Consider the following 27,387-nt stretch of genomic DNA (forward strand, 5'->3'; position numbering starts at 1 on the left):
ATACAATGTGATCATGGTCCTGAGCCACATAAAGAAATTAACTGAAAAAATAAATGAAATCACCAAACACAGACCAACTAAGTCAGAAATGATCATTTCCTATTTAGAGCGGCTTTAAATATGATGAGTTGGGCAAAAAAGCATTTTTACATAGAAAATCAGTGAAGAAATTAAAGAGATTTGTCTGGGACATGTGGCTATGGGAACGTTTAAATCAACAGGGTTATATATCCATATTGCTCCACAGTTAACCGTATCCTGTGTCTAATAAACTTTCAAATAAAAAATAGAAGTATTTTGAACAAGCATAATTGCACATACCCACTCATTAAAAATATCAGAATTTGTATTAATACGAATATTTGTATTATTTCCATTTTATTACAAAAAAGTACAAAGGTAAAATATGAGGGATTATACTAAAGAGTTAGAATACTGAACCATTACAGTATATCATACAACATTTTAAGAAAATAACATAACACTCATTTTGCAGTGTTTATTAGCTCCCTCCATTAATATGTCAGTTCTCCCCTAAAGATTAAGATGAGAGAAAAGGGAAACATGGTTATAACTTCCATACAGCTGACAGTGCTGAGATATCTGCTCTGATACCAGATTGTATTTAGTGGAAGTTGATTGGTCCAATGGTAGCAAAATCTTCTTTGTCTGTGTCAGCAGAGCGATAAGTCCTTCTTCTGCAAATCTGTGAGGTGAGAGGGAGTGTAATGATTAGACAACTATACTCAGTGTTTGGATATAAAGCATTGATTGCCTATTGGTTATTTTGATTGAGTGAGAGGATGAGTGTCTGACTCACTGGAACACAGTTATGGCTCCTCTTGTCACATAGGCGTAGTCTGCAGTGAATGAAGACGCTTGGGTTGTCACCATGGAGAGGGAAGAGCAGGGCAGAGAAACGAGCACGGTAGGACAGGCCGTTCTCAACCACTGACACACGATGAGAGTCAGTAGAGCACCTGTCAGAGATGTCAGATCAAACCATTAGGACCATTACACATCACAACAGATTTTACATTTTCCACTCCAGTCCATCTAAATTAGGAGAGACACATACCTGGAATGAATGAGAAAGTATTGAACGGGGTCATCAGGGTTTGAGGAGTTAGTGGTATAGCACTCCTCCAGAACGACTGCAAAGCTTGGATCACTCAGAGGCACAGACACTTGCACATGCAGGGCAGAGCCCACTGGCAGAGAGAGCGGACCCGCTGGGTAGCTGTATGAATAGTTGGAGTCCCGGAAAAGATTCATGTAGGCTCTGGCTTTGGTACCTGATCCCGTGAGGCCACCCTTAAGGCTGTTAAGAAAGAAAGAAAATTAGAGATGTATTTCACCCCTGCAATAGCAATTATATTATCCAGGGATTTAGGCCCACATCTTTGAAGTGTGTTGTATACAGTCAACGAATGAAATAAAAGACTCACATCTGAGGTTTGATTACAGCATTCAGGCTGGTTTCGGTTTCCAAGGGATAGGCACAAGAGAACGGAATAATCGAAGGTAGACTGAAGGAACCGTTACTTAGAGGGTAGAAAAACAAGCTGTTGCTGTAGATGGCATGGGTGGTGTTGGTCTGAAAGAAAAAAGGATCAATGAATGACCAGTCATGTGTATAATCTATCAATCTCACTGCAGGTAAGTAGGTGAAAACAGTTTTTGTATTGAAATCAATAAACTTTGGAATTAGGGTAACACTTTACAATAAGGTGCACAAAAGGAACAAATGAGGAACGAAGGAGGAGCTAACTGCTCAATACCATTTGTTAACGGGAAGTTGTTGAACAACTCCTGATTCAATTTTATAGAGTAGCTTATGATTATTTAATTGAGAAATGGCTGTTAGATATCATGTTACTGAACTAATATGTAATTAATTGTTGGTGGGTATCTGTGAATCCTTATAATGGCCCTTTACTTAATGCATAGTTCTTGATTACCTCTGAATGATGCGCTAAATGGCACATAAACTTTAACAAAACATTACTTCATTCTTACCCACGTATTAGTTTCTATTTTGTGTCTTCTCAAGTTTTTTGTGTTGTTATTAAGCACTGAATCATCACTTCATGATTACCTGTCACATTACTCACCAAGTTTGTGCCTATCCTTAAGTAAAATGGTCCACACTGAGTTGTACTCTGTAACAAACTTTTGAGTACTGGGACATGAAATCATGAAGTAATGATTCAGTGCTGAGTAACAACTCAATATGATGCACCACTATAGCAGACACAAACCTGGTAAATAATGAACACAAACACATGCTTCCAAACACACGGTTGGTGCTTCCGTTGTTAGCTAGCTTAAAGTTAACGTCTGTACAGCTGGTACATTGACTGTTTAAGTCAGTCAAATTTATGTGATTGACGCAAGGTGAACATTTCCCTTACTTTCTTGCTGAACATACCTTTAGTCTCACCAGACAATATAAAGATACATTTACAGAGCAGTAAAGAATAATACCAGTACAAGAGAACAGAAAATTAATGAATACAATAGACTTATAGACAAATAATTAGGTGGTAAGTAAGTAGTTAATCTCACCGTCATTACAGTTCCACAGAAGCCAGTCCTACGTAGCACTTGGTACCACACAATATTATCACGCACTGTGTAGCTGGTACAGTATGGGGTCGCCAGGTGACCAGAGAATGCATTCAAACCAGCCGACAGCAGATTTTGCAGTGGGACACCAACTTCAATCTTATAAAGGGAGCAAACAAGCTGAGAGGCCTGGATTAGTGGTTGTTGGCCTGAAACAACAAAGAAAAGAAAGAAGTGTAAGTGGGAGAGATTGTTGTCTCACTGGATTGTTGTCATTGTAGTAGATGTGGTTTTAGCAGTCGTGGATCTACCATATGTGGTTGTAGTAGTTAAGGATGTACCATGCGTGGTTGTAGAAGTTGTGGTTGGATAAGTTGTGGTCGTAGCAGTTGAGGGTGGAGTATATGGGGTTGGAGTAGTTGTGGTTGAAACAGTTGAGGGTGGAGTAGTGGTTCTGGCAGCTGAGGGTAGAATAGTCGTGGTGGGAGAAGTTGTGGTTGTAGCAGTTGAGGGTGGAGTAGTTGTGGTTGGAGTAGTTGTGGTTGATGTAGTTGAGGGTGGAGTAGTTGTGGTAGGAGTAGTTGTGGTTGAAGTAATCCTGGGAATTCCTGTTTGAAGGGAAAGCAAAATCTCTGTCAACCCACATGACAACTGCAGGTTGCAATTACAACACTATTGAACAAAAGCCCCACTTCTTCAATGTAACTGGACTTGATCATTTAATTCTTTGGCACCTTTATTTTTAATTGCCTCAATAGTAGATTTGCTTATTGTGGTGGAAGAGGATGATCATTCTGTATGATACAAATCAGTGTTTATAAACGTTTGTTTTAAATGCAAATATGGCTTGTTTTAAATAAAGATTTCCATTCTTTATGATATCCAGTTAGTTCTAGGATGTATGGTGCCTTCTCTAATTATATGTGAACAATACCAACTGCAGTGCGCTTACTGTATGCATAAACTTACCTTCACAAATGACACCAGCATCCTCAGCATGATGACAGTAGTGGTACCCTAATCCCCGATGGGTACAGTTTGTTAGTGATGCTTCATTCCCTGTACAGTGAAGGTCAGCTAACCAAATTGGTCCAGTGCCCTGTCCAAAATATGCATTTCCTAGAGCTGACAGAGCTCTGCCACAGCCCAGCTGTCGACAAACCACATGAGCATCATTCAAATCCCAGTAGTTGTCACAAACCGTCCCCCAATTGTAGTGGCGGTAGATCTCCACTCTGCCAGAACAGCTGCTGTTAGAGTTGACCAGTCTCACTGCAGGATATGGTGCAGTGTATGGATGAATTGTGACTGGAGTCGTGGTTGGAGTAGTTGTGGTCTGAGTAGTTGTGGTTGGAGTAGTTGTGGTTGGAGTAGTTGTGGTCTGAGTAGTTGTGGTTGGAGTAGTCGTGGTTGGAGTAGTTGTGGTTGAAGTAGTCGTGGTTGGAGTAGTTGTGGTTGGAGTAGTTGTTGTTGGAGTAGTTGTGGTAGGAGTAGTTGTGGTTGGAGTAGTCGTGGTTGGAGTAGTTGTGGTTGGAGTAGTTGTGGTTGGAGTAGTTGTGGTTGGAGTAGTTGTTGTTGGAGTAGTTGTGGGAATTCCTGTTTGAACGGAAAGCAAAATCTCTGTCAACCCACATGACAAATTACAACACTAAAGAACAAAAGCCCAATTTCTTCAATGTAACTGGACTTGATCATTTAATTCTTCGGCACCTTTATTTTTCATTGCCTCAATAGCAGATTTACTTATTGTGGTGGAAGAGCATGCTCATTCTTTATGATACAAATTAGAGTTTCAAAACGTATGTTTTAATTATAAATGTGGCTTGTTGTAAATAAAGATTTCCATTCTTTATGATATCCAGTTAGTTCTAGGATGTGTGGTGCCTTCTCTAATTATATGTGAACAATACCAACTGCAGTGTGCTTACTGTATGCATAAACTTACCTTCACAAATGACACCAGCATCCTCAGCATGATGACAGTAGTGGTTCGCAAATCCCGGATGTTGACAGTGTGTTAATGATGCCTCATTCCCTGTACAGTGAAGGTCAGCTAACCAAATTGGTCCAGTGCCCTGTCCAAAATATGCGTTTCCTAGAGCTGACAGAGCTCTGCCACAGCCCAGCTGTTGACAAACCACATGAGCATCATTCAAATCCCAGTAGTTGTCACAAACCGTCCCCCAACGATAGTGGTGGTAAATCTCCACTCTGCCAGAACAGCTGCTGTTAGAGTTGACCAGTCTCACTGCAGGATATGGTGCAGTGTATGGATGAGTTTCGATTGGAGTCGTGGTTGGAGTAGTTGTTGTTGGAGTAGTTGTGGTTTGAGTAGTTGTTGTTGGAGTAGTTGTGGTAGGAGTAGTTGTGGTTGGAGTAGTCGTGGTTGGAGTAGTTGTGGTTGGAGTAGTTGTTGTTGGAGTAGTTGTGGTAGGAGTAGTTGTGGTTGGAGTAGTCGTTGTTGGAGTAGTTGTAGTTGGAGTAGTTGTGGTTGGAGTAGTTGTGGTAGGAGTAGTTGTGGTTGGAGTAGTCGTGGTTGAAGTAGTTGTGGTTGGAGTAGTTGTGGTAGGAGTAGTTGTGGTTGGAATAGTCGTGGTTGGAGTAGTTGTGGTTGGAGTAGTTGTTGTTGGAGTAGTTGTGGTAGGAGTAGTTGTGGTTGGAGTAGTCGTTGTTGGAGTAGTTGTAGTTGGAGTAGTTGTGGTTGGAGTAGTTGTGGAAGGAGTAGTTGTGGTTGGAGTAGTCGTGGTTGAAGTAGTTGTGGTTGGAGTAGTTGTTGTTGGAGTAGTTGTGGTAGGAGTAGTTGTGGTTGAAGTAGTCGTGGGAATTCCTGTTTGAACGGAAAGCAAAATCTCTGTCAACCCACATGACAAATTACAACACTAAAGAACAAAAGCCCAATTTCTTCAATGTAACTGGACTTGATCATTTAATTCTTCGGCACCTTTATTTTTCATTGCCTCAATAGCAGATTTACTTATTGTGGTGGAAGAGCATGCTCATTCTTTATGATACAAATTAGAGTTTCAAAACGTATGTTTTAATTATAAATGTGGCTTGTTGTAAATAAAGATTTCCATTCTTTATGATATCCAGTTAGTTCTAGGATGTATGGTGCCTTCTCTAATTATATGTGAACAATACCAACTGCAGTGTGCTTACTGTATGCATAAACTTACCTTCACAAATGACACCAGCATCCTCAGCATGATGACAGTAGTGGTACCCTAATCCCCGATGGGTACAGTTTGTTAGTGATGCTTCATTCCCTGTACAGTGAAGGTCAGCTAACCAAATTGGTCCAGTGCCATGTCCAAAATATGCATTTCCTAGAGCTGACAGAGCTCTGCCACAGCCCAGCTGTCGACAAACCACATGAGCATCATTCAAATCCCAATAGTTGTCACAAACCGTCCCCCAATTGTAGTGGCGGTAGATCTCCACTCTGCCAGAACAGCTGCTGTTAGAGTTGACCAGTCTCACTGCAGGATATGGTGCAGTGTATGGATGAATTGCGACTGGAGTCGTGGTTGGAGTAGTTGTTGTTGGAGTAGTTGTGGTTTGAGTAGTTGTTGTTGGAGTAGTTGTGGTAGGAGTAGTTGTGGTTGGAGTAGTTGTGGTTGGAGTAGTTGTGGTTGGAGTAGTTGTGGTTGGAGTAGTCGTGGTTGGAGTAGTTGTGGTTGGAGTAGTTGTTGTTGGAGTAGTTGTGGTAGGAGTAGTTGTGGTTGAAGTAGTCGTGGGAATTCCTGTTTGAACGGAAAGCAAAATCTCTGTCAACCCACATGACAAATTACAACACTGAAGAACAAAAGCCCAATTTCTTCAATGTAACTGGACTTGATCATTTAATTCTTCGGCACCTTTATTTTTAATTGCTTCAATAGCAGATTTACTTATTGTGGTGGAAGAGGATGCTCATTCTTTATGATACAAATTTGAGTTTCGAAAGGTATGTTTTAATTATAAATGTGGCTTGCTGTAAATAAAGATATCCATTCTTTATGGTATCCAGTTAGTTCTAGGATGTGTGGTGCCTTCTCTAATTATATGTGAACAATACCAACTGCAGTGTGCTTACTGTATGCATAAACTTACCTTCACAAATGACACCAGCATCCTCAGCATGATGACAGTAGTGGTACCCTAATCCCCGATGGGTACAGTTTGTTAGTGATGCTTCATTCCCTGTACAGTGAAGGTCAGCTAACCAAATTGGTCCAGTGCCCTGTCCAAAATATGCATTTCCTAGAGCTGACAGAGCTCTGCCACAGCCCAGCTGTCGACAAACCACATGAGCATCATTCAAATCCCAATAGTTGTCACAAACCGTCCCCCAATTGTAGTGGCGGTAGATCTCCACTCTGCCAGAACAGCTGCTGTTAGAGTTGACCAGTCTCACTGCAGGATATGGTGCAGTGTATGGATGAATTGCGACTGGAGTCGTGGTTGGAGTAGTTGTTGTTGGAGTAGTTGTGGTTTGAGTAGTTGTTGTTGGAGTAGTTGTGGTAGGAGTAGTTGTGGTTGGAGTAGTCGTGGTTGGAGTAGTTGTGGTTGGAGTAGTTGTTGTTGGAGTAGTTGTGGTAGGAGTAGTTGTGGTTGGAGTAGTCGTTGTTGGAGTAGTTGTAGTTGGAGTAGTTGTTGTTGGAGTAGTTGTGGTAGGAGTAGTTGTGGTTGGAGTAGTCGTGGTTGGAGTAGTTGTGGTTGGAGTAGTTGTTGTTGGAGTAGTTGTGGTAGGAGTAGTTGTGGTTGAAGTAGTCGTGGGAATTCCTGTTTGAACGGAAAGCAAAATCTCTGTCAACCCACATGACAAATTACAACACTAAAGAACAAAAGCCCAATTTCTTCAATGTAACTGGACTTGATCATTTAATTCTTCGGCACCTTTATTTTTAATTGCCTCAATAGCAGATTTACTTATTGTGGTGGAAGAGGATGCTCATTTTTATGATACAAATTTGAGTTTCGAAACGTATGTTTTAATTAAAAATGTGGCATGTTGTAAATAAAGATGTCCATTCTTTATGGTATCCAGTTAGTTCTAGGATGTGTGGTGCCTTCTCTAATTATATGTGAACAATACCAACTGCAGTGTGCTTACTGTATGCATAAACTTACCTTCACAAATGACACCAGCATCCTCAGCATGATGACAGTAGTGGTTCGCAAATCCCGGATGTTGACAGTGTGTTAATGATGCCTCATTCCCTGTACAGTGAAGGTCAGCTAACCAAATTGGTCCAGTGCCCTGTCCAAAATATGCGTTTCCTAGAGCTGACAGAGCTCTGCCACAGCCCAGCTGTTGACAAACCACATGAGCATCATTCAAATCCCAGTAGTTGTCACAAACCGTCCCCCAACGATAGTGGTGGTAAATCTCCACTCTGCCAGAACAGCTGCTGTTAGAGTTGACCAGTCTCACTGCAGGATATGGTGCAGTGTATGGATGAGTTTCGATTGGAGTCGTGGTTGGAGTAGTTGTTGTTGGAGTAGTTGTGGTTTGAGTAGTTGTTGTTGGAGTAGTTGTGGTAGGAGTAGTTGTGGTTGGAGTAGTCGTGGTTGGAGTAGTTGTGGTTGGAGTAGTTGTTGTTGGAGTAGTTGTGGTTGAAGTAGTCGTGGGAATTCCTTTTTGAACGGAAAGCAAAATCTCTGTCAACCCACATGACAAATTACAACACTAAAGAACAAAAGCCCAATTTCTTCAATGTAACTGGACTTGATCATTTAATTCTTCGGCACCTTTATTTTTAATTGCCTCAATAGCAGATTTACTTATTGTGGTGGAAGAGGATGCTCATTTTTATGATACAAATTTGAGTTTCGAAACGTATGTTTTAATTATAAATGTGGCATGTTGTAAATAAAGATGTCCATTCTTTATGGTATCCAGTTAGTTCTAGGATGTGTGGTGCCTTCTCTAATTATATGTGAACAATACCAACTGCAGTGTGCTTACTGTATGCATAAACTTACCTTCACAAATGACACCAGCATCCTCAGCATGATGACAGTAGTGGTTCGCAAATCCCGGATGTTGACAGTGTGTTAATGATGCCTCATTCCCTGTACAGTGAAGGTCAGCTAACCAAATTGGTCCAGTGCCCTGTCCAAAATATGCGTTTCCTAGAGCTGACAGAGCTCTGCCACAGCCCAGCTGTTGACAAACCACATGAGCATCATTCAAATCCCAGTAGTTGTCACAAACCGTCCCCCAACGATAGTGGTGGTAAATCTCCACTCTGCCAGAACAGCTGCTGTTAGAGTTGACCAGTCTCACTGCAGGATATGGTGCAGTGTATGGATGAGTTTCGATTGGAGTCGTGGTTGGAGTAGTTGTTGTTGGAGTAGTTGTGGTTTGAGTAGTTGTTGTTGGAGTAGTCGTTGTTGGAGTAGTTGTAGTTGGAGTAGTTGTGGTTGGAGTAGTTGTGGTTTGAGTAGTTGTTGTTGGAGTAGTTGTGGTAGGAGTAGTTGTGGTTGGAATAGTCGTGGTTGGAGTAGTTGTGGTTGGAGTAGTTGTTGTTGGAGTAGTTGTGGTAGGAGTAGTTGTGGTTGGAGTAGTCGTTGTTGGAGTAGTTGTAGTTGGAGTAGTTGTGGTTGGAGTAGTTGTGGAAGGAGTAGTTGTGGTTGGAGTAGTCGTGGTTGAAGTAGTTGTGGTTGGAGTAGTTGTTGTTGGAGTAGTTGTGGTAGGAGTAGTCGTGGGAATTCCTGTTTGAACGGAAAGCAAAATCTCTGTCAACCCACATGACAAATTACAACACTAAAGAACAAAAGCCCAATTTCTTCAATGTAACTGGACTTGATCATTTAATTCTTCGGCACCTTTATTTTTCATTGCCTCAATAGCAGATTTACTTATTGTGGTGGAAGAGCATGCTCATTCTTTATGATACAAATTAGAGTTTCAAAACGTATGTTTTAATTATAAATGTGGCTTGTTGTAAATAAAGATTTCCATTCTTTATGATATCCAGTTAGTTCTAGGATGTATGGTGCCTTCTCTAATTATATGTGAACAATACCAACTGCAGTGTGCTTACTGTATGCATAAACTTACCTTCACAAATGACACCAGCATCCTCAGCATGATGACAGTAGTGGTACCCTAATCCCCGATGGGTACAGTTTGTTAGTGATGCTTCATTCCCTGTACAGTGAAGGTCAGCTAACCAAATTGGTCCAGTGCCATGTCCAAAATATGCATTTCCTAGAGCTGACAGAGCTCTGCCACAGCCCAGCTGTCGACAAACCACATGAGCATCATTCAAATCCCAATAGTTGTCACAAACCGTCCCCCAATTGTAGTGGCGGTAGATCTCCACTCTGCCAGAACAGCTGCTGTTAGAGTTGACCAGTCTCACTGCAGGATATGGTGCAGTGTATGGATGAATTGCGACTGGAGTCGTGGTTGGAGTAGTTGTTGTTGGAGTAGTTGTGGTTTGAGTAGTTGTTGTTGGAGTAGTTGTGGTAGGAGTAGTTGTGGTTGGAGTAGTTGTGGTTGGAGTAGTTGTGGTTGGAGTAGTTGTTGTTGGAGTAGTTGTGGTAGGAGTAGTTGTGGTTGGAGTAGTCGTTGTTGGAGTAGTTGTAGTTGGAGTAGTTGTTGTTGGAGTAGTTGTGGTAGGAGTAGTTGTGGTTGGAGTAGTCGTGGTTGGAGTAGTTGTGGTTGGAGTAGTTGTTGTTGGAGTAGTTGTGGTAGGAGTAGTTGTGGTTGAAGTAGTCGTGGGAATTCCTGTTTGAACGGAAAGCAAAATCTCTGTCAACCCACATGACAAATTACAACACTGAAGAACAAAAGCCCAATTTCTTCGATGTAACTGGACTTGATCATTTAATTCTTCGGCACCTTTATTTTTAATTGCTTCAATAGCAGATTTACTTATTGTGGTGGAAGAGGATGCTCATTCTTTATGATACAAATTTGAGTTTCGAAAGGTATGTTTTAATTATAAATGTGGCTTGCTGTAAATAAAGATGTCCATTCTTTATGGTATCCAGTTAGTTCTAGGATGTGTGGTGCCTTCTCTAATTATATGTGAACAATACCAACTGCAGTGTGCTTACTGTATGCATAAACTTACCTTCACAAATGACACCAGCATCCTCAGCATGATGACAGTAGTGGTACCCTAATCCCCGATGGGTACAGTTTGTTAGTGATGCTTCATTCCCTGTACAGTGAAGGTCAGCTAACCAAATTGGTCCAGTGCCCTGTCCAAAATATGCATTTCCTAGAGCTGACAGAGCTCTGCCACAGCCCAGCTGTCGACAAACCACATGAGCATCATTCAAATCCCAATAGTTGTCACAAACCGTCCCCCAATTGTAGTGGCGGTAGATCTCCACTCTGCCAGAACAGCTGCTGTTAGAGTTGACCAGTCTCACTGCAGGATATGGTGCAGTGTATGGATGAATTGCGACTGGAGTCGTGGTTGGAGTAGTTGTTGTTGGAGTAGTTGTGGTTTGAGTAGTTGTTGTTGGAGTAGTTGTGGTAGGAGTAGTTGTGGTTGGAGTAGTCGTGGTTGGAGTAGTTGTGGTTGGAGTAGTTGTTGTTGGAGTAGTTGTGGTAGGAGTAGTTGTGGTTGGAGTAGTCGTTGTTGGAGTAGTTGTAGTTGGAGTAGTTGTTGTTGGAGTAGTTGTGGTAGGAGTAGTTGTGGTTGGAGTAGTCGTGGTTGGAGTAGTTGTGGTTGGAGTAGTTGTTGTTGGAGTAGTTGTGGTAGGAGTAGTTGTGGTTGAAGTAGTCGTGGGAATTCCTGTTTGAACGGAAAGCAAAATCTCTGTCAACCCACATGACAAATTACAACACTAAAGAACAAAAGCCCAATTTCTTCAATGTAACTGGACTTGATCATTTAATTCTTCGGCACCTTTATTTTTAATTGCTTCAATAGCAGATTTACTTATTGTGGTGGAAGAGGATGCTCATTCTTTATGATACAAATTTGAGTTTCGAAAGGTATGTTTTAATTATAAATGTGGCTTGCTGTAAATAAAGATGTCCATTCTTTATGGTATCCAGTTAGTTCTAGGATGTGTGGTGCCTTCTCTAATTATATGTGAACAATACCAACTGCAGTGTGCTTACTGTATGCATAAACTTACCTTCACAAATGACACCAGCATCCTCAGCATGATGACAGTAGTGGTTCGCAAATCCCGGATGTTGACAGTGTGTTAATGATGCCTCATTCCCTGTACAGTGAAGGTCAGCTAACCAAATTGGTCCAGTGCCCTGTCCAAAATATGCGTTTCCTAGAGCTGACAGAGCTCTGCCACAGCCCAGCTGTTGACAAACCACATGAGCATCATTCAAATCCCAGTAGTTGTCACAAACCGTCCCCCAACGATAGTGGTGGTAAATCTCCACTCTGCCAGAACAGCTGCTGTTAGAGTTGACCAGTCTCACTGCAGGATATGGTGCAGTGTATGGATGAGTTGCGATTGGAGTCGTGGTTGGAGTAGTTGTTGTTGGAGTAGTTGTGGTTTGAGTAGTTGTTGTTGGAGTAGTTGTGGTAGGAGTAGTTGTGGTTGGAGTAGTCGTGGTTGGAGTAGTTGTGGTTGGAGTAGTTGTTGTTGGAGTAGTTGTGGTAGGAGTAGTTGTGGTTGGAGTAGTCGTTGTTGGAGTAGTTGTGGTTGGAGTAGTTGTGGTAGGAGTAGTTGTGGTTGGAGTAGTCGTTGTTGGAGTAGTTGTGGTTGGAGTAGTTGTGGTAGGAGTAGTTGTGGTTGGAGTAGTCGTGGTTGGAGTAGTTGTAGTTGGAGTAGTTGTGGTTGGAGTAGTTGTGGTAGGAGTAGTTGTGGTTGGATTAGTCGTGGTTGGAGTAGTTGTGGTTGGAGTAGTTGTTGTTGGAGTAGTTGTGGTAGGAGTAGTTGTGGTTGAAGTAGTCGTGGGAATTCCTGTTTGAACGGAAAGCAAAATCTCTGTCAACCCACATGACAAATTACAACACTAAAGAACAAAAGCCCAATTTCTTCAATGTAACTGGACTTGATCATTTAATTCTTCGGCACCTTTATTTTTAATTGCCTCAATAGCAGATTTACTTATTGTTGTGGAAGAGGATGCTAATTTTTTATGATACAAATTTGAGTTTCGAAACATATGTTTTAATTATAAATGTGGCTTGTTGTAAATAAAGATGTCCATTCTTTATGGTATCCAGTTAGTTCTATGATGTGTGGTGCCTTCTCTAATTATATGTGAACAATACCAACTGCAGTGTGCTTACTGTATGCATAAACTTACCTTCACAAATGACACCAGCATCCTCAGCATGATGACAGTAGTGGTACCCTAATCCCCGATGGGTACAGTTTGTTAGTGATGCTTCATTCCCTGTACAGTGAAGGTCAGCTAACCAAATTGGTCCAGTGCCCTGTCCAAAATATGCATTTCCTAGAGCTGACAGAGCTCTGCCACAGCCCAGCTGTCGACAAACCACATGAGCATCATTCAAATCCCAATAGTTGTCACAAACCGTCCCCCAATTGTAGTGGCGGTAGATCTCCACTCTGCCAGAACAGCTGCTGTTAGAGTTGACCAGTCTCACTGCAGGATATGGTGCAGTGTATGGATGAATTGCGACTGGAGTCGTGGTTGGACTAGTTGTTGTTGGAGTAGTTGTGGTTTGAGTAGTTGTTGTTGGAGTAGTTGTGGTTGGAGTAGTCGTTGTTGGAGTAGTTGTAGTTGGAGTAGTTGTTGTTGGAGTAGTTGTGGTAGGAGTAGTTGTGGTTGGAGTAGTCGTGGTTGGAGTAGTTGTGGTTGGAGTAGTTGTTGTTGGAGTAGTTGTGGTAGGAGTAGTTGTGGTTGGAGTAGTCGTGGTTTGAGTAGTTGTGGTTGGAGTAGTTGTGGTTGAAGTAGTCGTGGGAATTCCTGTTTGAACAGAAAGCAAAATCTCTGTCAACCCACATGACAAATTACAACACTATAGAACAAAATCCCCATTTCTTCAATGTAACTGGACTTGATCATTTAATTCTTTGGCACCTTTATTTTTATTTGCCTCAATAGCAGATTTGCTTATTGTGGTGGAAGAGGATGCTCATTCTGTATGATACATATTAGAGTTTCGAAACGTATGTTTTAATTGTAAATGTGGCTTGTTGTAAATAAAGATGTCCATTCTTCATGGTATCCAGTTAGTGCTATTATATTAGGTGCCTTCTCTAATTATATGTGAAAACCAACTGCAGTATGCTTACTGTATGCATAAATTTACCTTCACAAAAGACACCAGCATCCTCAGTATGATGACAGTAGTGGTTCCCATATCCCGGGTGTTGACAGTGTGTTAGTGATGCCTCATTCCCTGTACAGTGAAGGTCAGCTAACCAAATTGGTCCAGTGCCCTGTCCAAAAGCTGCGTTTCCTAGAGCTAACAGAGCTCTACCACAGCCCAGCTGTTGACAAACCACATGAGCATCATTCAAATTCCAGTAGTTGTCACAAACCGTCCCCCAACGGTAGTGGTGGTAAATCTCCACTCTGCCAGAACACCTGCTGTTAGAGTTGACCAGTCTCACTGCAGGATATGGTGCAGTGTATGGATGAGTTGTGATTGTAGTCGTGGTTTGAGTAGTAGTGGTTGGAGTAGTTGTGGTTGGAGTAGTCTTGGTTGAAGTAATCTTGTGAATTCCTGTTTGAAGGCAGAACAAAATCTCTGTCAACCCACATGACAACTGCAGGTTGCAATTACAACACTATTGAACAAAAGCCCCATTTCTACAATGTAACTGGACTTGATCATTTAATTCTTTGGCACCTTTATTTTTTATTGCCTCAATAGTATATTTTCTTATTGTGGTGTAGGAGGATGCTCATTCTGTATGATACAAATTAGAGTTTGGAAACATATGTTTTAATTGTAAATGTGGCTTGTTGTAAATAAAGATGTCCATTCTTTATGGTATCCAGCTAGTGCTATTATATTAGGTGCCTTCTCTTATTATATGTGAAGACCAACTGCAGTGTGCTTACTGTATGAATAAACTTACCTTCACAAATGACACCAGCATCCTCAGCATGATGACAGTAGTGCTCCCCAAATCCCGGATGTTGACAATGTGTTAGTGATGCCTCATTCCCTGTACAGTGAAGGTCAGCTAACCAAATTGGTCCAGTGCCCTGTCCAAAAGCTGCGTTTCCTAGAGCTGACAGAGCTCTGCCACAGCCCAGCTGTCGACAAACCACATGAGCATCATTCAAATTCCAGTAGTTGTCACACACCGTCCCCCAATGGCCATGTTGGAGGACCTCCACTCTGCCAGAGCAGGGGGTGTTAGAGTTGACCAGTCTCACTGGAAGAATTTCTGGTTGAAGGGAAAGCAAAATTTCTTTCAACCCACACAGCAACTGCAGGTTTCAATTACAACAGTATTGAGTAAAAGCCCCATTTTTTCAATGTAACTGTACTGGATCATTTAATCCTTTTGATATAATGTGCTTTCTCTATTTATATGTGAACAATACCAACAGTGCACTTACTCTGTGCATAAACTTACCTTCACAAATGACACTCGCATCCTCAAAATGAAGACAGTTGTGATTCCCTAATCCCAGATGTGGACAGTCTGTTAGTGATGACTCATTCCCTGTACAGTGAAGGTCATCTAACCAAATTTGTCCAGTGCCCTGTCCAAAATATGCATTTCCTGGTGCTGCCAGAACCCTGCCACAGCCCATTTGTCGACAAACCACCTGAGCGTCATTCAAATTCCAAAGGTCGTCACACACCGTCCCCCAACGGTCAAGGTGGAAGATCTCCACTCTGCCAGAGCAGCGGTGTTTACAGTCGGCTAGTCTCACTTGAGGACTTAGTGGTGCTGTGGCTGTGGCAGGTGTGGTTGAAGCAATTTTGGTTGAATCAGTTGTGGTTTGAGCAGCTGTGGTTGGAGTAGCTGTGGTTGGAGCAGGTGTGGGTGGAGCAGTTGTGGTTGGAGAAGGTGAAAAAATAAAGACACTTTATCCCAATGTGATAAATCAGATAATGCACTTAATCAGGGATAATGTGTGTTTAGGCAAGAACATCTAGAAAGGGAACACATATTTTTTTGCCGTGCTCGGAATTGGAACTTACATGGTTGCCGTAACCACGTAGGAAAACAACATTCCTCCCAAAGACACGCACCACAACGCAATTACAAATGTCCGTATCTGTAGCCAGCAAATACTGCTCATAAGTCCTCATAATTTTTATAGTATCATGCAATTGCTAAAAACCTTATACAGTGCTGTCCCTTTAATTAAAGTTCACAAAGTCATCCTATATCATGTTATTGATGGTTATAGGACATTATTCCAGTTCAGAAACTTAGAATTTATTATCTGTTATTATATGTTAGAGCAGTTCTCTATGTGTCTTTATGACTAGCTAAAGTTACAGTAGTTATAATGCTGTGTAAGCCAGGACTCAGATTCTCCCTTCAAACACCTTTGTGACTTTGGCATGGAGGTATAACACATTATGAATGCTTAACTTAAAACATTATGTCCATCACTTATAATACTTCATAATGCTTGTTAAAGGTCGTCATGCATGATTATAAACATGTATAAAGAGTTTTATAAAGCCTTATGAATGCATTATAATGTCTTGTGAATTTGCTTATTGTGCATAATAGGCATGACCTTCATGTGTCTATCAATGTATTATATCTCCACATAAAGAAATATAGATTTATAATATTTGGCTGTGTAACCCAGTTAAAAATTACTGCAGCACTAACTAACTCACTCACTTGGTTATACTCCCAAGCCGACAGACACCAGCTCCGCCATGAGCTGCCGGTGACAGCAGCCACCAAGTTGGTCTGTGTGCACGTCGGCTTGGGATTATAACCAAGTTAGATAGTTATTTATTATTATTTACTATTATTATTTAGTTAGTTAGTTAGTTAAAGGAGAACACAGGGAACATTACGCCGGTAATGCCTTGGAGATAAGTTTTACTTTGTGGTGGTAGTTTTGGTATGCTAATGTTGAGTCGGTAGCTAGCTAGCTAGCAGAAGCTACCGGCAAGTTATGTAAACACGCGCTATAACATGGACATGCAGTCTAGCCACAACTCATTTTTTCTGTCAGCCATTTGGTGCTGGGCAAGCAGTGTACAGTGGGTTTATCAGAGCTTTGTCACTGAAACAACTGCCCCCGAGGCTGGAAACCACGTTGATGAGAGTGGCGAGAGTGAAGGTAAATAATAAAGTTGCTGGCTGTAATACCAAAACAATAAGCAGAATGATGCTGTAATGTTCTATAGAGCTGGAGGGGACTGCAGAGTGAGGAGGTAATCCTCTGTGGTTTTAACACTCCCTGCAAGCCCCTTCAAATTACAATAAATTATTCGATCTATTGTTAATATAAACTATTGATTAGTGAAATTTTAATCTCATAAGAATTTGAGCTTAATGTGTAAACTGGTAATATGTCAGACACTTTACCTGTCCATCCTGTTAAAGTCTGCATTAGTAGGAGCAACAGCATACCCCGAGTCATCCCCATTATGGGCCACATCCAGCAGATTAGACGTACACTTGCTGAATAGAACAAAAGAGACATTTTAACAAACTGTGTGAAAGCAGACTCTAATGGCTTGCTCAATAATGGATGTAAATGCAAATACAAACTCACAAAATTATCAAATCATTCTACCATCAACAAGGTCAGAAATTAGATTACATTAATAGATTAAAAGATGGTTTATTTCCAGTGTAACTCTTGAAGTGGGTGCTTGGGAATCCAACAGTAGCCATGTTTCCATTCAATTGAATTTTAAGCAAACTTTTGAAATGTTGCAAGAAAGAAATGCAAACTAGGCACGTTTCCATCAACTGGTTTGGAGCAAATAAACTCGGCTACAATGTAGTTTTGTCAGAAGTTGACAGAAGTAGGCTTTGCATGGCTGTAAACTCCTAGTAGACAGAGTAGAAAAAGTAGAGGTTGTGAACTGGAAACAAAACAGATTGCCTTGGCCATCTAACCCATGTAAGATAGAAAAATGGCAAGGGGTCTTCATGAATTTTTTTCAATTGGGCAAGTGTTAATTGTTCTTTCATGTCCGCTAGTATTGGCCATGTTTCATGCTGTCCGTAGACAAAGACAAGCATTCGTGCGTTATGGGATTACCCAGGAAGAGACTGAGGAACTTTTATCGAATTTTGCCATTTCCATACAGCTTTTCTAATGTGATGCTTCAAAATACACATAAAAATATTGAATGGAAACTCAGCTAGTGAGTGAAAGAGCTTGTTCGAGAATTCAACTGTGAGAATGGGACCGTGTAGAAGCCAGTGTTGGCGTCCAGAGACATATAATATAACTATTACATTGTTAGTCACATGTAACCCTCAAAATGTAACTTGAATTGTAAAGATAAACACAATGCCAGGGTACAAATTTGCAAGGGAACTGATTTTACCCATTCGTGTTAACAAGTGTTAACCAATTATATCTCATGAATAGCCCAATCATAAAATGTACAGTACTGTCTATATTCTGTTAATCACCTCCACCACTGCCCCCATCATTATTGTCATCATCATTCACTTACTTTTCCAGGTGTGAGGCAGGCAGTTGTCCTTGGAGGCTGACTGGCAGTGCTGCGGCAGTTGTCAGAAGAGAGTCTCTGTGAGCCGCAGACCTGTACTGCGTCCCTTGGTGTACTGGACCATTTATAGGAGCCAGAAGGTAATTAGGTGGCACAATGATGCTCGGTATGTTTTCTGAAGTGGTAGCCAAGTTTAAGAATGTTGAATATCTAGACAAGCAACCAAGTTAACCACTTGACCTTGCCTGACAAGTTATGAGTTGGAACAATAGAAGTTTACAGTATTTTACAATATTTCCACTAGATTGCAGTAAATGAAAGGTCGTCCCCAGAACAACTTACATTATGGGAAAACTTTCTCAGATAAAAGAAAAAATCCATTTGGCTTCTGCCTGATGCAGAACCAGGTCACAGTCTTCAACTTTGGTGGCTCAATTGTATAGCACAGAATTTGAATTCTGTCAAATGATTAATAAGGGGCAACAAGAGTCTTTCCTATATGTCTGCTCTTACGTTCACCACTGTGTTCTAAGGGATGTGAGAGGCAGAGAGTGTTTTACCAGGTGTCCATCAGGCGGGAGAACACATCCACACGGACTACTGGGGTTAACCCTGGAGGGCTAAGGCTGTCACAAGTATGTCTCTTGGTCTCTCCTCTCCAGCCACATTCCCTATTCCTCAGACCCCTTCATTTCCATTTTCCATCCATCCAGCAGGGTAGTGGCTAGAACAGAGCCCCCAAACTGGGGAAACTCTCACAAGATTGTTAAGGTTAGGCATTGTCCTCGAATGGAGAGTTTTTGCAAGTTTTTGCAGATCTCAGATCAGACCTCTGATTGGTCAATACTACTCTGATTACAAACCAGAACGCTGCCGATACAAAAATCTTGCCCCGTTGCCTACATATTCTGCATTCACATGCAGATATCTGTTCATAGAGATTATGTCCTAGTTGCTTTGTTTGTTTCTTGCTTGATGCTCTTGTGTTCAAGCATCTATTATCTGTATGCTTACTTGTACCTACCTACCTGCCTGCCTGTTTCCTGTGTACATGCCCCTTTGCCTTCCGGCCCACTTGTCTGCCTACCTGTACCTGCCTGTAAGGTATTTCACCAATAAAATCACGGAAGTCATCCTGCTTCCTCCTCGTTCTGCGTTTGGGTCCGATCCCCTTTGCCCTGCATAACCAGAGGCAGATATTTGAATTGCATTCCCCTCTCTTTGGTGCCAGGCATCCCTCCAGAGCTCTTTGGAGCCCTGTGGAGGCTGCTCACACCCTGTGCATCCCCTCATAGGCCTCTGAAGCCCCATGAGAGGGCTCCACACTTGAGACATCCCTCCAGTTGCTCCAGGTCTGCAAAAGAAATATACAGTATGACCTCATTGTATGTTTTACATGTGAAACTTTATTTTGCAGTAACTTACAGCTAAGTTTAGCGGACTAACATTCTAACAAAATAGAAACACTTGAGTAGAGTGCAAGCATATGCAAATATTTCTCGTTTTAAAAGTTTAACTGCTGGACACAAGATGTATCCTACTGAAAAGTCCATTCTCAGTATATTTGGACTGGAGGTTTCAAGGTTCAGCATCACCAGTCCAGGTTCCTTCCTGGCCTAGGACGTCTACACCCATGTGCTCCATGGAGGAGAGGAGAACAGTCAGAAGCAAGCAGGATGCCCCAATATGGCTGCTGTTCAATCATTGTCTGCTATCTCACTTTTGCCACCAAAGAGGAGAACCGTTTTTTATCAGCGTGTGGAAGTTTCCAGCTCAAGAGGATGCTGTTATTAGCTTCTCAGAGCAGGGGATCAGTACAGCAACATACGTACACACAACAACACTGATAGTGTAACCATATTTATATAAGACTGACCACAGATGACCCATAGGAACACTAAAAATGAACAGAGACTGATATTAATTCACCTGTTGCCCCAGTGCATGCTGGGAGGCTTTCCACTACACCTGCCAACTATGATGGATGGTGATGGGTGTAACTGCAAATGTGTTGGCGGTTAGGACTGCCAGTAATTAGCACACTTAACCTAAAAGTTAATTAGGGTGCAGTGTTGTAAGAGATGCATTCTTAGATTAAGACATTAGACCTCACACATTAAGACATTGATTTCCTGCATGCCACAACTTAAGACAGTTTTTATGGCTTTGTTCTGGTCTGTGTCACAATCCTTTCTGTTCAGCATCATCAGCAACATCTGCCAAGAATGTTGGAAATGTGTCATGGGGCTAAGCCATCAATTAATTTGTCTTAAGTTCTGGGGCCAGACAACAGAGGAGAAGACATCAAATTATAATGCAAGAAAATTATTCAATGAGTACAACACACGTCCTCCAAAAGTTTAAACATGAAATAAAAATGGATGAGTTTGAGGGGCTTTCATCCAGCTGTCACAGCAGCTGTTGACGAGCAAGTCTTGCATCCACCCAGACCCATATGCTGTGCCTGTGTATGTCGCTTCTTGTCGTTCGTCTCCTGTCTGTCTGTCTCACACCGTTTTCCCCCCCGACTATGTTAAAGCGTCTTTGAGAATATTATAAAGCGCTATATAAATCTAATATTATTATTATTATTACCAATGCAGCCAGGAGAGCCATTATTGGTGAAGAAAGGCCGGACATTTTTGTAGGGCAATATGAGAAATGGTGGGATGGAATTCCCCAAGGTATTTACAGCACACTCAAGTGTAGCCGACGATGATTGAAAGACGAAGAATATTGAAACATGAAAAGGATAATTAAGTTATTCCCTAATTCTTGAAACTTCTTTCAGAAACTGTTACCTGACCTCAGGGCACCAAGTGCTCAGGCACTTAATTTACAACAGCCTGTTTAAGCTCACAGAAGAGAATCAACAAGACTTATTATCCATTCTGACCATTTGAGCTTGTTGATTTAATTAGGACTCTGTTACGGGTTTAAGGCCCTGATATCTGTTTTTCTTCCCAATGACTCAGAGAATCCCCAAACTTGCCTGTGGAGCAGAGCGTTTCAGCAAGATCCTCAGCCTCTACACCTGGCTCCGGTCCGCAGAGCTCACAATATAGGTTTTATCAACAATTTTAACCTGTTTTGGAATGGTCCCCTCCTCTTCAAAACCTATGGAGTCCACCCCAACACACTGGGTAGCAAAATTGCAGCCAATTTACAGCACACTGTGCAGTCCTCTCCACATGATTGACTGTTTACATTCCACACCCCCTCCCCGGAATCTCAAACTTTGTTGGTGTCACCACAGAGTACTGTCCTCCCCGCTACCTCCCCCCATCAGCCTCGTTTGTCATTGCACTCTCACTGAACAATTTCCCCATACAAACTATGAATACAGACGGGGCCTATCGTCCACACTGCATATCTAAAGGTGTGTGCACTGGAAACCTCTGCCGCCTGCCTCATGCCTCAGCTTGCTCTGCTGGTGTTCCGCCTTCCCCAGTCAAGATCGCCCTGATCACTGCACGATCCTCTTGGAAACACGTCATTCATCCATTCACGTCAATGACTTTTTTTGCAGTGAAAGTATGAAACGTATGTTCTTGACTGAAACGTGCCAGCAAAGTATTGATTATTCACATTTGATCGAGCTTTGTCCTGCAGATGTAGCAGTTGTGTACTCTCTCTTTGCGTTGTGTTATTAATGATGTCCACACACCGTCACGTTTGGCTCCAACTCGCCATTTATTCTGATAATACAGAGATGATGTTAGATCTCCCACAGTCAGTCTCACAGCGGCAAAGCTTCTCAAAGATGCACGGAGACGGCACATGCAGACTGTTTACAAGTTATTTACATACAAGCTAACATTAATACAAATATAAAAATATACAACATGTACCTGATAATACAGAGATGATGTTAGATCTCCCAGTCAGTCTCACAGCGGCAAAGCTTCTCAAAGATGCTAAAACAAAATGATATCAGTTGAAGTTGCTGTTGATTAGCCAGCTAGCTTTAACTAAGCTAGCAAAGTCACCGACAACGTGGCGTGTTCAACAAAGTACAATCAAAGAGGCAACTAATATCAACATTCAGCATTTTCTCTAGTACTTGGAAGCTTAGCTCAACATACAATTTACAGAAACACAATTTTACCCATAAAAACAAGGCTTATGCTCTTTATATTTACGGAGTTAATTCAAAGTCAACCTACCACGGAGACGGCACATGCAGACTGTTGACGAGATGCGGGGTGCACCTGTCAAGTCTGCAGGGGCGCAGTAGAGGGCGCTAATGCTACGTACACACAACGGTCTCCATGGCAACCTCAATTATAATCAGATATCAGAGTAAATAATGTATAAAATGAATAATAATTAAATAATAAAGTAAATAATAAAGTAAATAACACGATATTGAAACAGATGACATATAATACATTCATTCAGTGTACATACATATAAACATATTAAGACAGAGTTAGTAATGGCAAGTGTAATCATTAACTCCGCTACACAGAGTGTTCTTAGAGTTTTTATCAGTACACCCCGTTTGACGGGCCGTGGTGGTGGACTTGCTGTACTTTTTAATAACAAATTTACATGCCAGATAAAAAGCGCAGATCTTTACGGTTCTTATGAATTGTAAATGTCCAGAGACAGTAGACTAAATCCTATCTATTGACCAGGCCCAATCGGCTCAGACTTTTTATTTTCTATTATAAAGCTGGACAAGGTCCTAATGGTTGGAGATTTTAATTCTCATACTGATGACACCACATGTATTACTGCCTTTGAATTTCTTAATCTCACATAGTCCTTCAATTTTACATTCTGGACCTTGTTTTTACACATGGTATAGATATTGAACTTGTTGGCTCTAAGGATTCATGTGTCTGTGACCACAAAAATAAAGTATTTTTATTTTATATTTGTTTTACATTAGAGTCTCAGCCTTATTGCCATATGAGAGGCTGCAGCTGTCAATTTGTCTGTGGTGTTTGACAGTAAGTGCTGTTTTAAATGATGGAAACGTGGATACTTCAGTCCAATCATTTAACAACCACTGCTCCTTGGTGCTGAATAAAGTGTCTCCTCTTAAACTTAGAGAGGTCCCCTCCAAAAATCCAGCCCAATGGATAAATGAAACTATCCAGAGTTATAATCGCAAATGTCAAAGGAGTCAACGCTTGTGAAAAGCCACGAAGCTGGAAGTACACAAACTGCATCTCAGAGAACTTATGAGTACCCTTAATGAAATAGTGAAGGCTGAGAGATCTTATTTCTCTGATCTAATATCCTCCATCAAGAGTAATCCTAAAGTCCTGTTTGATACTATAAACTCTATTGTCTCTCCCAAACTTCAGACATTACCGATCTTCTCTAACAGTGACTGCAATAACTATCCTAATTATTTTATCAATACGGTTGTAAATGTTAGTGCGAACATCTCACCCTTGTCCAGTCAACTCACTAGAGGTTGCACAAATCCATCCATCTTGGACTCCTTTTCTCCTGTGTCCATAGATGACATTGCAACCTTGTTAGGACAAATGAAACCCTCCTCTAGCCTACTTGATGTCCTATTGGCCCTATTATAGCATAGTCAACAATTTAAACCACTCTCTTTTATCAGGGTGTTTTCCCAGGTATTTTAAGCAGGCTATTGTTCAACCTTTATTGAAGACACCAAAACTGGACCCCTCTCTGCTAGAGAACTACAGGCCTACTCCCTGTCTTTTCCAAAATTCAGAAAAGGTTGTTGAAAAATAACTGGTTCAAATACTGGAACTGCACAGGGTGTTTGATACATTTTAATTTGGTTTCTGTAAACTTTACTCCACGGAAACAGCTCTCCTTAAGGTCTCAAATTATATTTTAATGGCTGCCGACGATGGAGATTGTTCAGTTTGGGTTTTATTGGACTATAGCTCAGCATTTGATACTGCTGACCATCACATTATAATCCACAGGCTAAATTACCTTATCGGCTTTTCTGGGACTGCATTTGAGTGGTTCTCTTCCTGTCTCTCAGCCAGGACTTTGTCAGTCTCTGTGGGGGAATTTGTGTTGGACACAGCTGCTTTGCCATGTGGTGTTTGCCAGGGATTGATCTTGAGACACATTTTATTCTCTATATACATACTGCCACTAGGACAGATTATTAATAGTTTTAGCAACATCTCTTATCATTTGTAAACTGATGACATCCAGTTGTATTTTTCAGTTAAAACTGATGAGTCTTTCTATTCTGAACTGTTGTTTAAATGCAAAAACATTTTCTGCAGTTAAATGCAGATAAAACGTAAGTCCTGATTCTTGCTCCGGATCACCTTCACTCACTGATCAAGCAGAACCATGGTGCCTTAGCCTCATCTTCTCGGTCTCGTCTGCGTAATCTGGGTGGGATTTTTGACCAATCCATGAGTTTGGATGCTCACATTAAGACGCTGACTGGATCATGTTTCTTTCACTTGAGAAACATAGCTAAACTTAGGCCTGTGGTGTCGAGACATGAAATGGAGATCCTAATCCACGATTTTATGTCATCAAGATTGGACTATTACTATTTAATAATTACTCCTTACACCCCTTACAAACCATCCAAAATGCTGCTGCTTTGGAATAGTCTCTCAATAAGCTTGAGGTCTTTTCACTCTGTGGACTCTTTTAAAAAGCAGCTAAAACAAAAAAAAACATCTGTTCAGGCATTTAGGTGATATTTTATGTTTTAACTTTTTATCTGTTTCTCCAGTATATTTTATCCAGTGTTTTTATCTTTGTTTTATTTCTTTGATTCTATTTTTATTTTATGTGATTTTATTTCCTTGACTGTGAAGTACTTTGTGCAGATCTGCGAAAGGTGCTACTGTGTATAAATAAACTTGGCTCGCTTGCTTGCAGATTGCAGAAAATTAATGGGTGTATCCCAAAACAATTACCAGTTTAGCTTTTCTCTGGAAATGGATAGCATGTACAGCCAGATAATGATGACTGGGTTTCTTTTGAAAGCTGTCCAAAGAGGACAATGATTTGACCTATTAATTACGTTCACACTTTTTTCTGTTGGACTTTAGGTCTACAAGTAATTGTCAACAAGTACAACATCATCTGCTAAACTACCTGCTGCTGTTTGAACATCAGAGATTCAACATCATCAGAGGTACCACCTGCACTCATACTTGCCAACTCTCACGATTTTTCCGGAAGACTCGTTTTTTCATTGCCCTTTCTTTTCACACTTTTTTTCCTTTTCATTATCTCAACCTGTTTCTGGCACTGTACAGTGTATATAAGCCATAAGGCCTACTTTTTCCACATGGATGGCAATAGAGCGACACCACATGTCTTTTCCCAGCGGAGGAGAGCTGCTCGCAACACCACGGTGTGTTTGAGCTGTGCTTTCCACACATCACAGCATCACAGCAAAGCTGTGGTGGTGTGCCGCAAGCCTTTTTAAATAACAGACAATTAATAATAATTGTTATAAATTGTAATTATTATAAATAATAATAATGATCATTTCAGAGTACAGTGGTGCCGTTGTTGCATTGTGTCTGAAAGGGCCTTCAGTGAGTGAGAGAAATAGAGGGAAATGGAGAGTACTAATAAGAGATCAAAATATTCAAAAAGGGGCAAAAAATTAATGAATGAAAAATGATATGATATAAAGCCCAAGAATAATAGCCTGGTTAATACAAGATATTCACACAACTTCCCACCTGAGGGGTGAAATATTCAGTTTTCTTCCCCGGGAATTAAAAGCAGGCCTATTTAACAAAAAATGCTGTTGCACTGTACTTAGTATTTCGTTATTTTCATTCTTTAAAAGTCACCAGAATGCAGGAAACAAAGTCTCTGAAACTCAAATTATTCAAGAGGGAGGACCCCCAGACCTCTATTTTTGAGGTCTCTATACCTGTATATTGAGCGTACTTGTATACTGAACTATGCACTCTTATGGTTCCCATTGTACAAACAGGACTGAAAGTGCCTTTCTCCCTCTAACACACAATCACAATCAAAAGTGGACCCACTCTCTACTGAAGAAATAGTTTCTAGGAAAAGCCTTGAATCAGAATCAGAATCAGAATCGTGTTTATTGCCAGGTGTAAGAGGTATACACTAGGAATTTGCTTTGGTTTTGTTGGTGCAAGTTAAACAGTTTATTTAACAAAAGAATAGATAAAAACGTTAGAATAAAATAAGAATAAAAAAATTGAAAAAGATTCAGAGCAACAGGGATGCTGTTTCTGGATAGACATGTTGCTGTTATATTTATGAAATGTAATTTTTCACAGCTGTGAGCACACTGGTACAATTTGGACACACAACATGTTCACTATTAATAAACTTTGAATAAACAAACGAACAGCGCTCTGTGCAGCAGCAGAGGAGGAGGTTCAGGCATCTGCAGACTGAGTCCAGCATGTCGTCTGCAGCGGGCAGACCATGACGAATTGACTGCAGTTGACTTTTGCTGCTGGATCCAGGATATAACCTGCTAACGCTACATGGATAACGCTAAAACCAAACTTTACTTCACTTCCCTGGAGTTAAAAAAGCACGAGCAGATAGCCTATAGGAACAGTGCCACTCTGCCATTGCAACGATTGCCATACTAATACTTTACCATCTGCAATTACCTCCACTCATTAAATCCATGCTCTTCTGTTTAACCATGTGGTTATGTCAAAACAAGTTACTAATATGCCTATTTGGGAATTAATACCTCCGCTAAGTGTATTTCACTGATGTTGCAACCAGTACCACTTACCCTGTGAGAGAGACTTTATTTCCAAAAATAGTGGTCTGGGGGTCCTCCCTCTTGAATAATTTGAGTTTCAGAGACTTTGTTTCCTGCATTCTGGTGACTTTTAAAGAATGAAAATAACAAAATATTAAGTACAGTGCAGCATCATTTTTTGTTAAATAGGCCTACTTTTAATTCTCGGGGAAGAAAACTGAATATTTCGCCCCTATTGTGTGAAGTTGTGTGAATATCTTGTATTAACCAGGCTATTATTCTTGGGCTTTATATCATATAATTTTTCATTCATTCATTTTTTGCCCCTGCTTGAATATGTTTATATCTTATTAGTACTCTCCATTTCCCTTTATTTCTCTCACTCACTGAAGGCCCTTTCAGACACAATGCAACAACGGCACCACTGTACTCTGAAATTATCATTATTATTATTTATAATAATTACAATTTATAACAATTATTTTTAATTGTCTGTTATTTAAAATGGCTTGCACCACACCACCACAGCTTTGCTGTGATGCTGTGATGTGTGGCAAGCACAGCTCAAACACACCGTGGTGTTGCGAGCAGTTC

At 41.0% G+C, this 27,387-nt stretch overlaps 2 protein-coding genes across 2 annotated transcripts in view; both read right to left on the reverse strand.

Moving 5' to 3' along the window:
• Positions 1 to 484: 484 nt before the first annotated feature.
• Positions 485 to 2,683, reverse strand: LOC141772326 (uromodulin-like). The gene is made up of 5 exons (XM_074643222.1): positions 2,569 to 2,683; positions 1,449 to 1,597; positions 1,079 to 1,321; positions 821 to 980; positions 485 to 706 (listed from the first exon to the last, which is right to left on the reverse strand). The coding sequence occupies exons 1-5, from the start codon at positions 2,572 to 2,574 to the stop codon at positions 626 to 628; spliced, it is 639 nt and encodes a 212-aa protein (XP_074499323.1). The 5' UTR covers positions 2,575 to 2,683; the 3' UTR covers positions 485 to 625.
• A 192-nt stretch (positions 2,684 to 2,875) lies between these two features.
• The window catches only part of LOC141776721 (scavenger receptor cysteine-rich domain-containing protein DMBT1-like), a 38,672-nt gene continuing 14,160 nt past the window's right edge, over positions 2,876 to 27,387 (reverse strand). The window contains exons 16-29 of the mRNA XM_074650492.1: positions 18,099 to 18,147; positions 16,990 to 17,085; positions 15,055 to 15,450; positions 14,548 to 14,862; positions 13,773 to 14,189; positions 13,251 to 13,426; positions 12,800 to 13,112; positions 11,659 to 12,048; positions 10,638 to 11,027; positions 8,536 to 8,883; positions 7,681 to 8,070; positions 4,514 to 5,110; positions 3,538 to 3,918; positions 2,876 to 3,219 (exon numbers count right to left, since the gene is read on the reverse strand). Of these exons, the coding sequence (XP_074506593.1) occupies positions 2,876 to 3,219; positions 3,538 to 3,918; positions 4,514 to 5,110; positions 7,681 to 8,070; positions 8,536 to 8,883; positions 10,638 to 11,027; positions 11,659 to 12,048; positions 12,800 to 13,112; positions 13,251 to 13,426; positions 13,773 to 14,189; positions 14,548 to 14,862; positions 15,055 to 15,450; positions 16,990 to 17,085; positions 18,099 to 18,147 (4,602 nt within the window). The remainder of the gene's footprint in view (positions 3,220 to 3,537; positions 3,919 to 4,513; positions 5,111 to 7,680; positions 8,071 to 8,535; positions 8,884 to 10,637; positions 11,028 to 11,658; positions 12,049 to 12,799; positions 13,113 to 13,250; positions 13,427 to 13,772; positions 14,190 to 14,547; positions 14,863 to 15,054; positions 15,451 to 16,989; positions 17,086 to 18,098; positions 18,148 to 27,387) is intronic.

Source organism: Sebastes fasciatus, chromosome 1 (genome assembly GCF_043250625.1).
Source record: "Sebastes fasciatus isolate fSebFas1 chromosome 1, fSebFas1.pri, whole genome shotgun sequence".
Taxonomy (NCBI): Eukaryota; Metazoa; Chordata; class Actinopteri; order Perciformes; family Sebastidae; genus Sebastes; species Sebastes fasciatus.

What these genes read in the sequence shown, in the direction of transcription:
- LOC141772326 (XM_074643222.1), bottom strand. An exon ending in GCTGTAATCAAACCTCAGAT is followed by an intron (nt 1,322 to 1,448) that starts GTGAGTCTTTTA and finishes CTTTCTTAACAG; the next exon opens with CCTTAAGGGTGGCCTCACGG. An exon ending in TACTTTCTCATTCATTCCAG is followed by an intron (nt 981 to 1,078) that starts GTATGTGTCTCT and finishes CATCTCTGACAG; the next exon opens with GTGCTCTACTGACTCTCATC.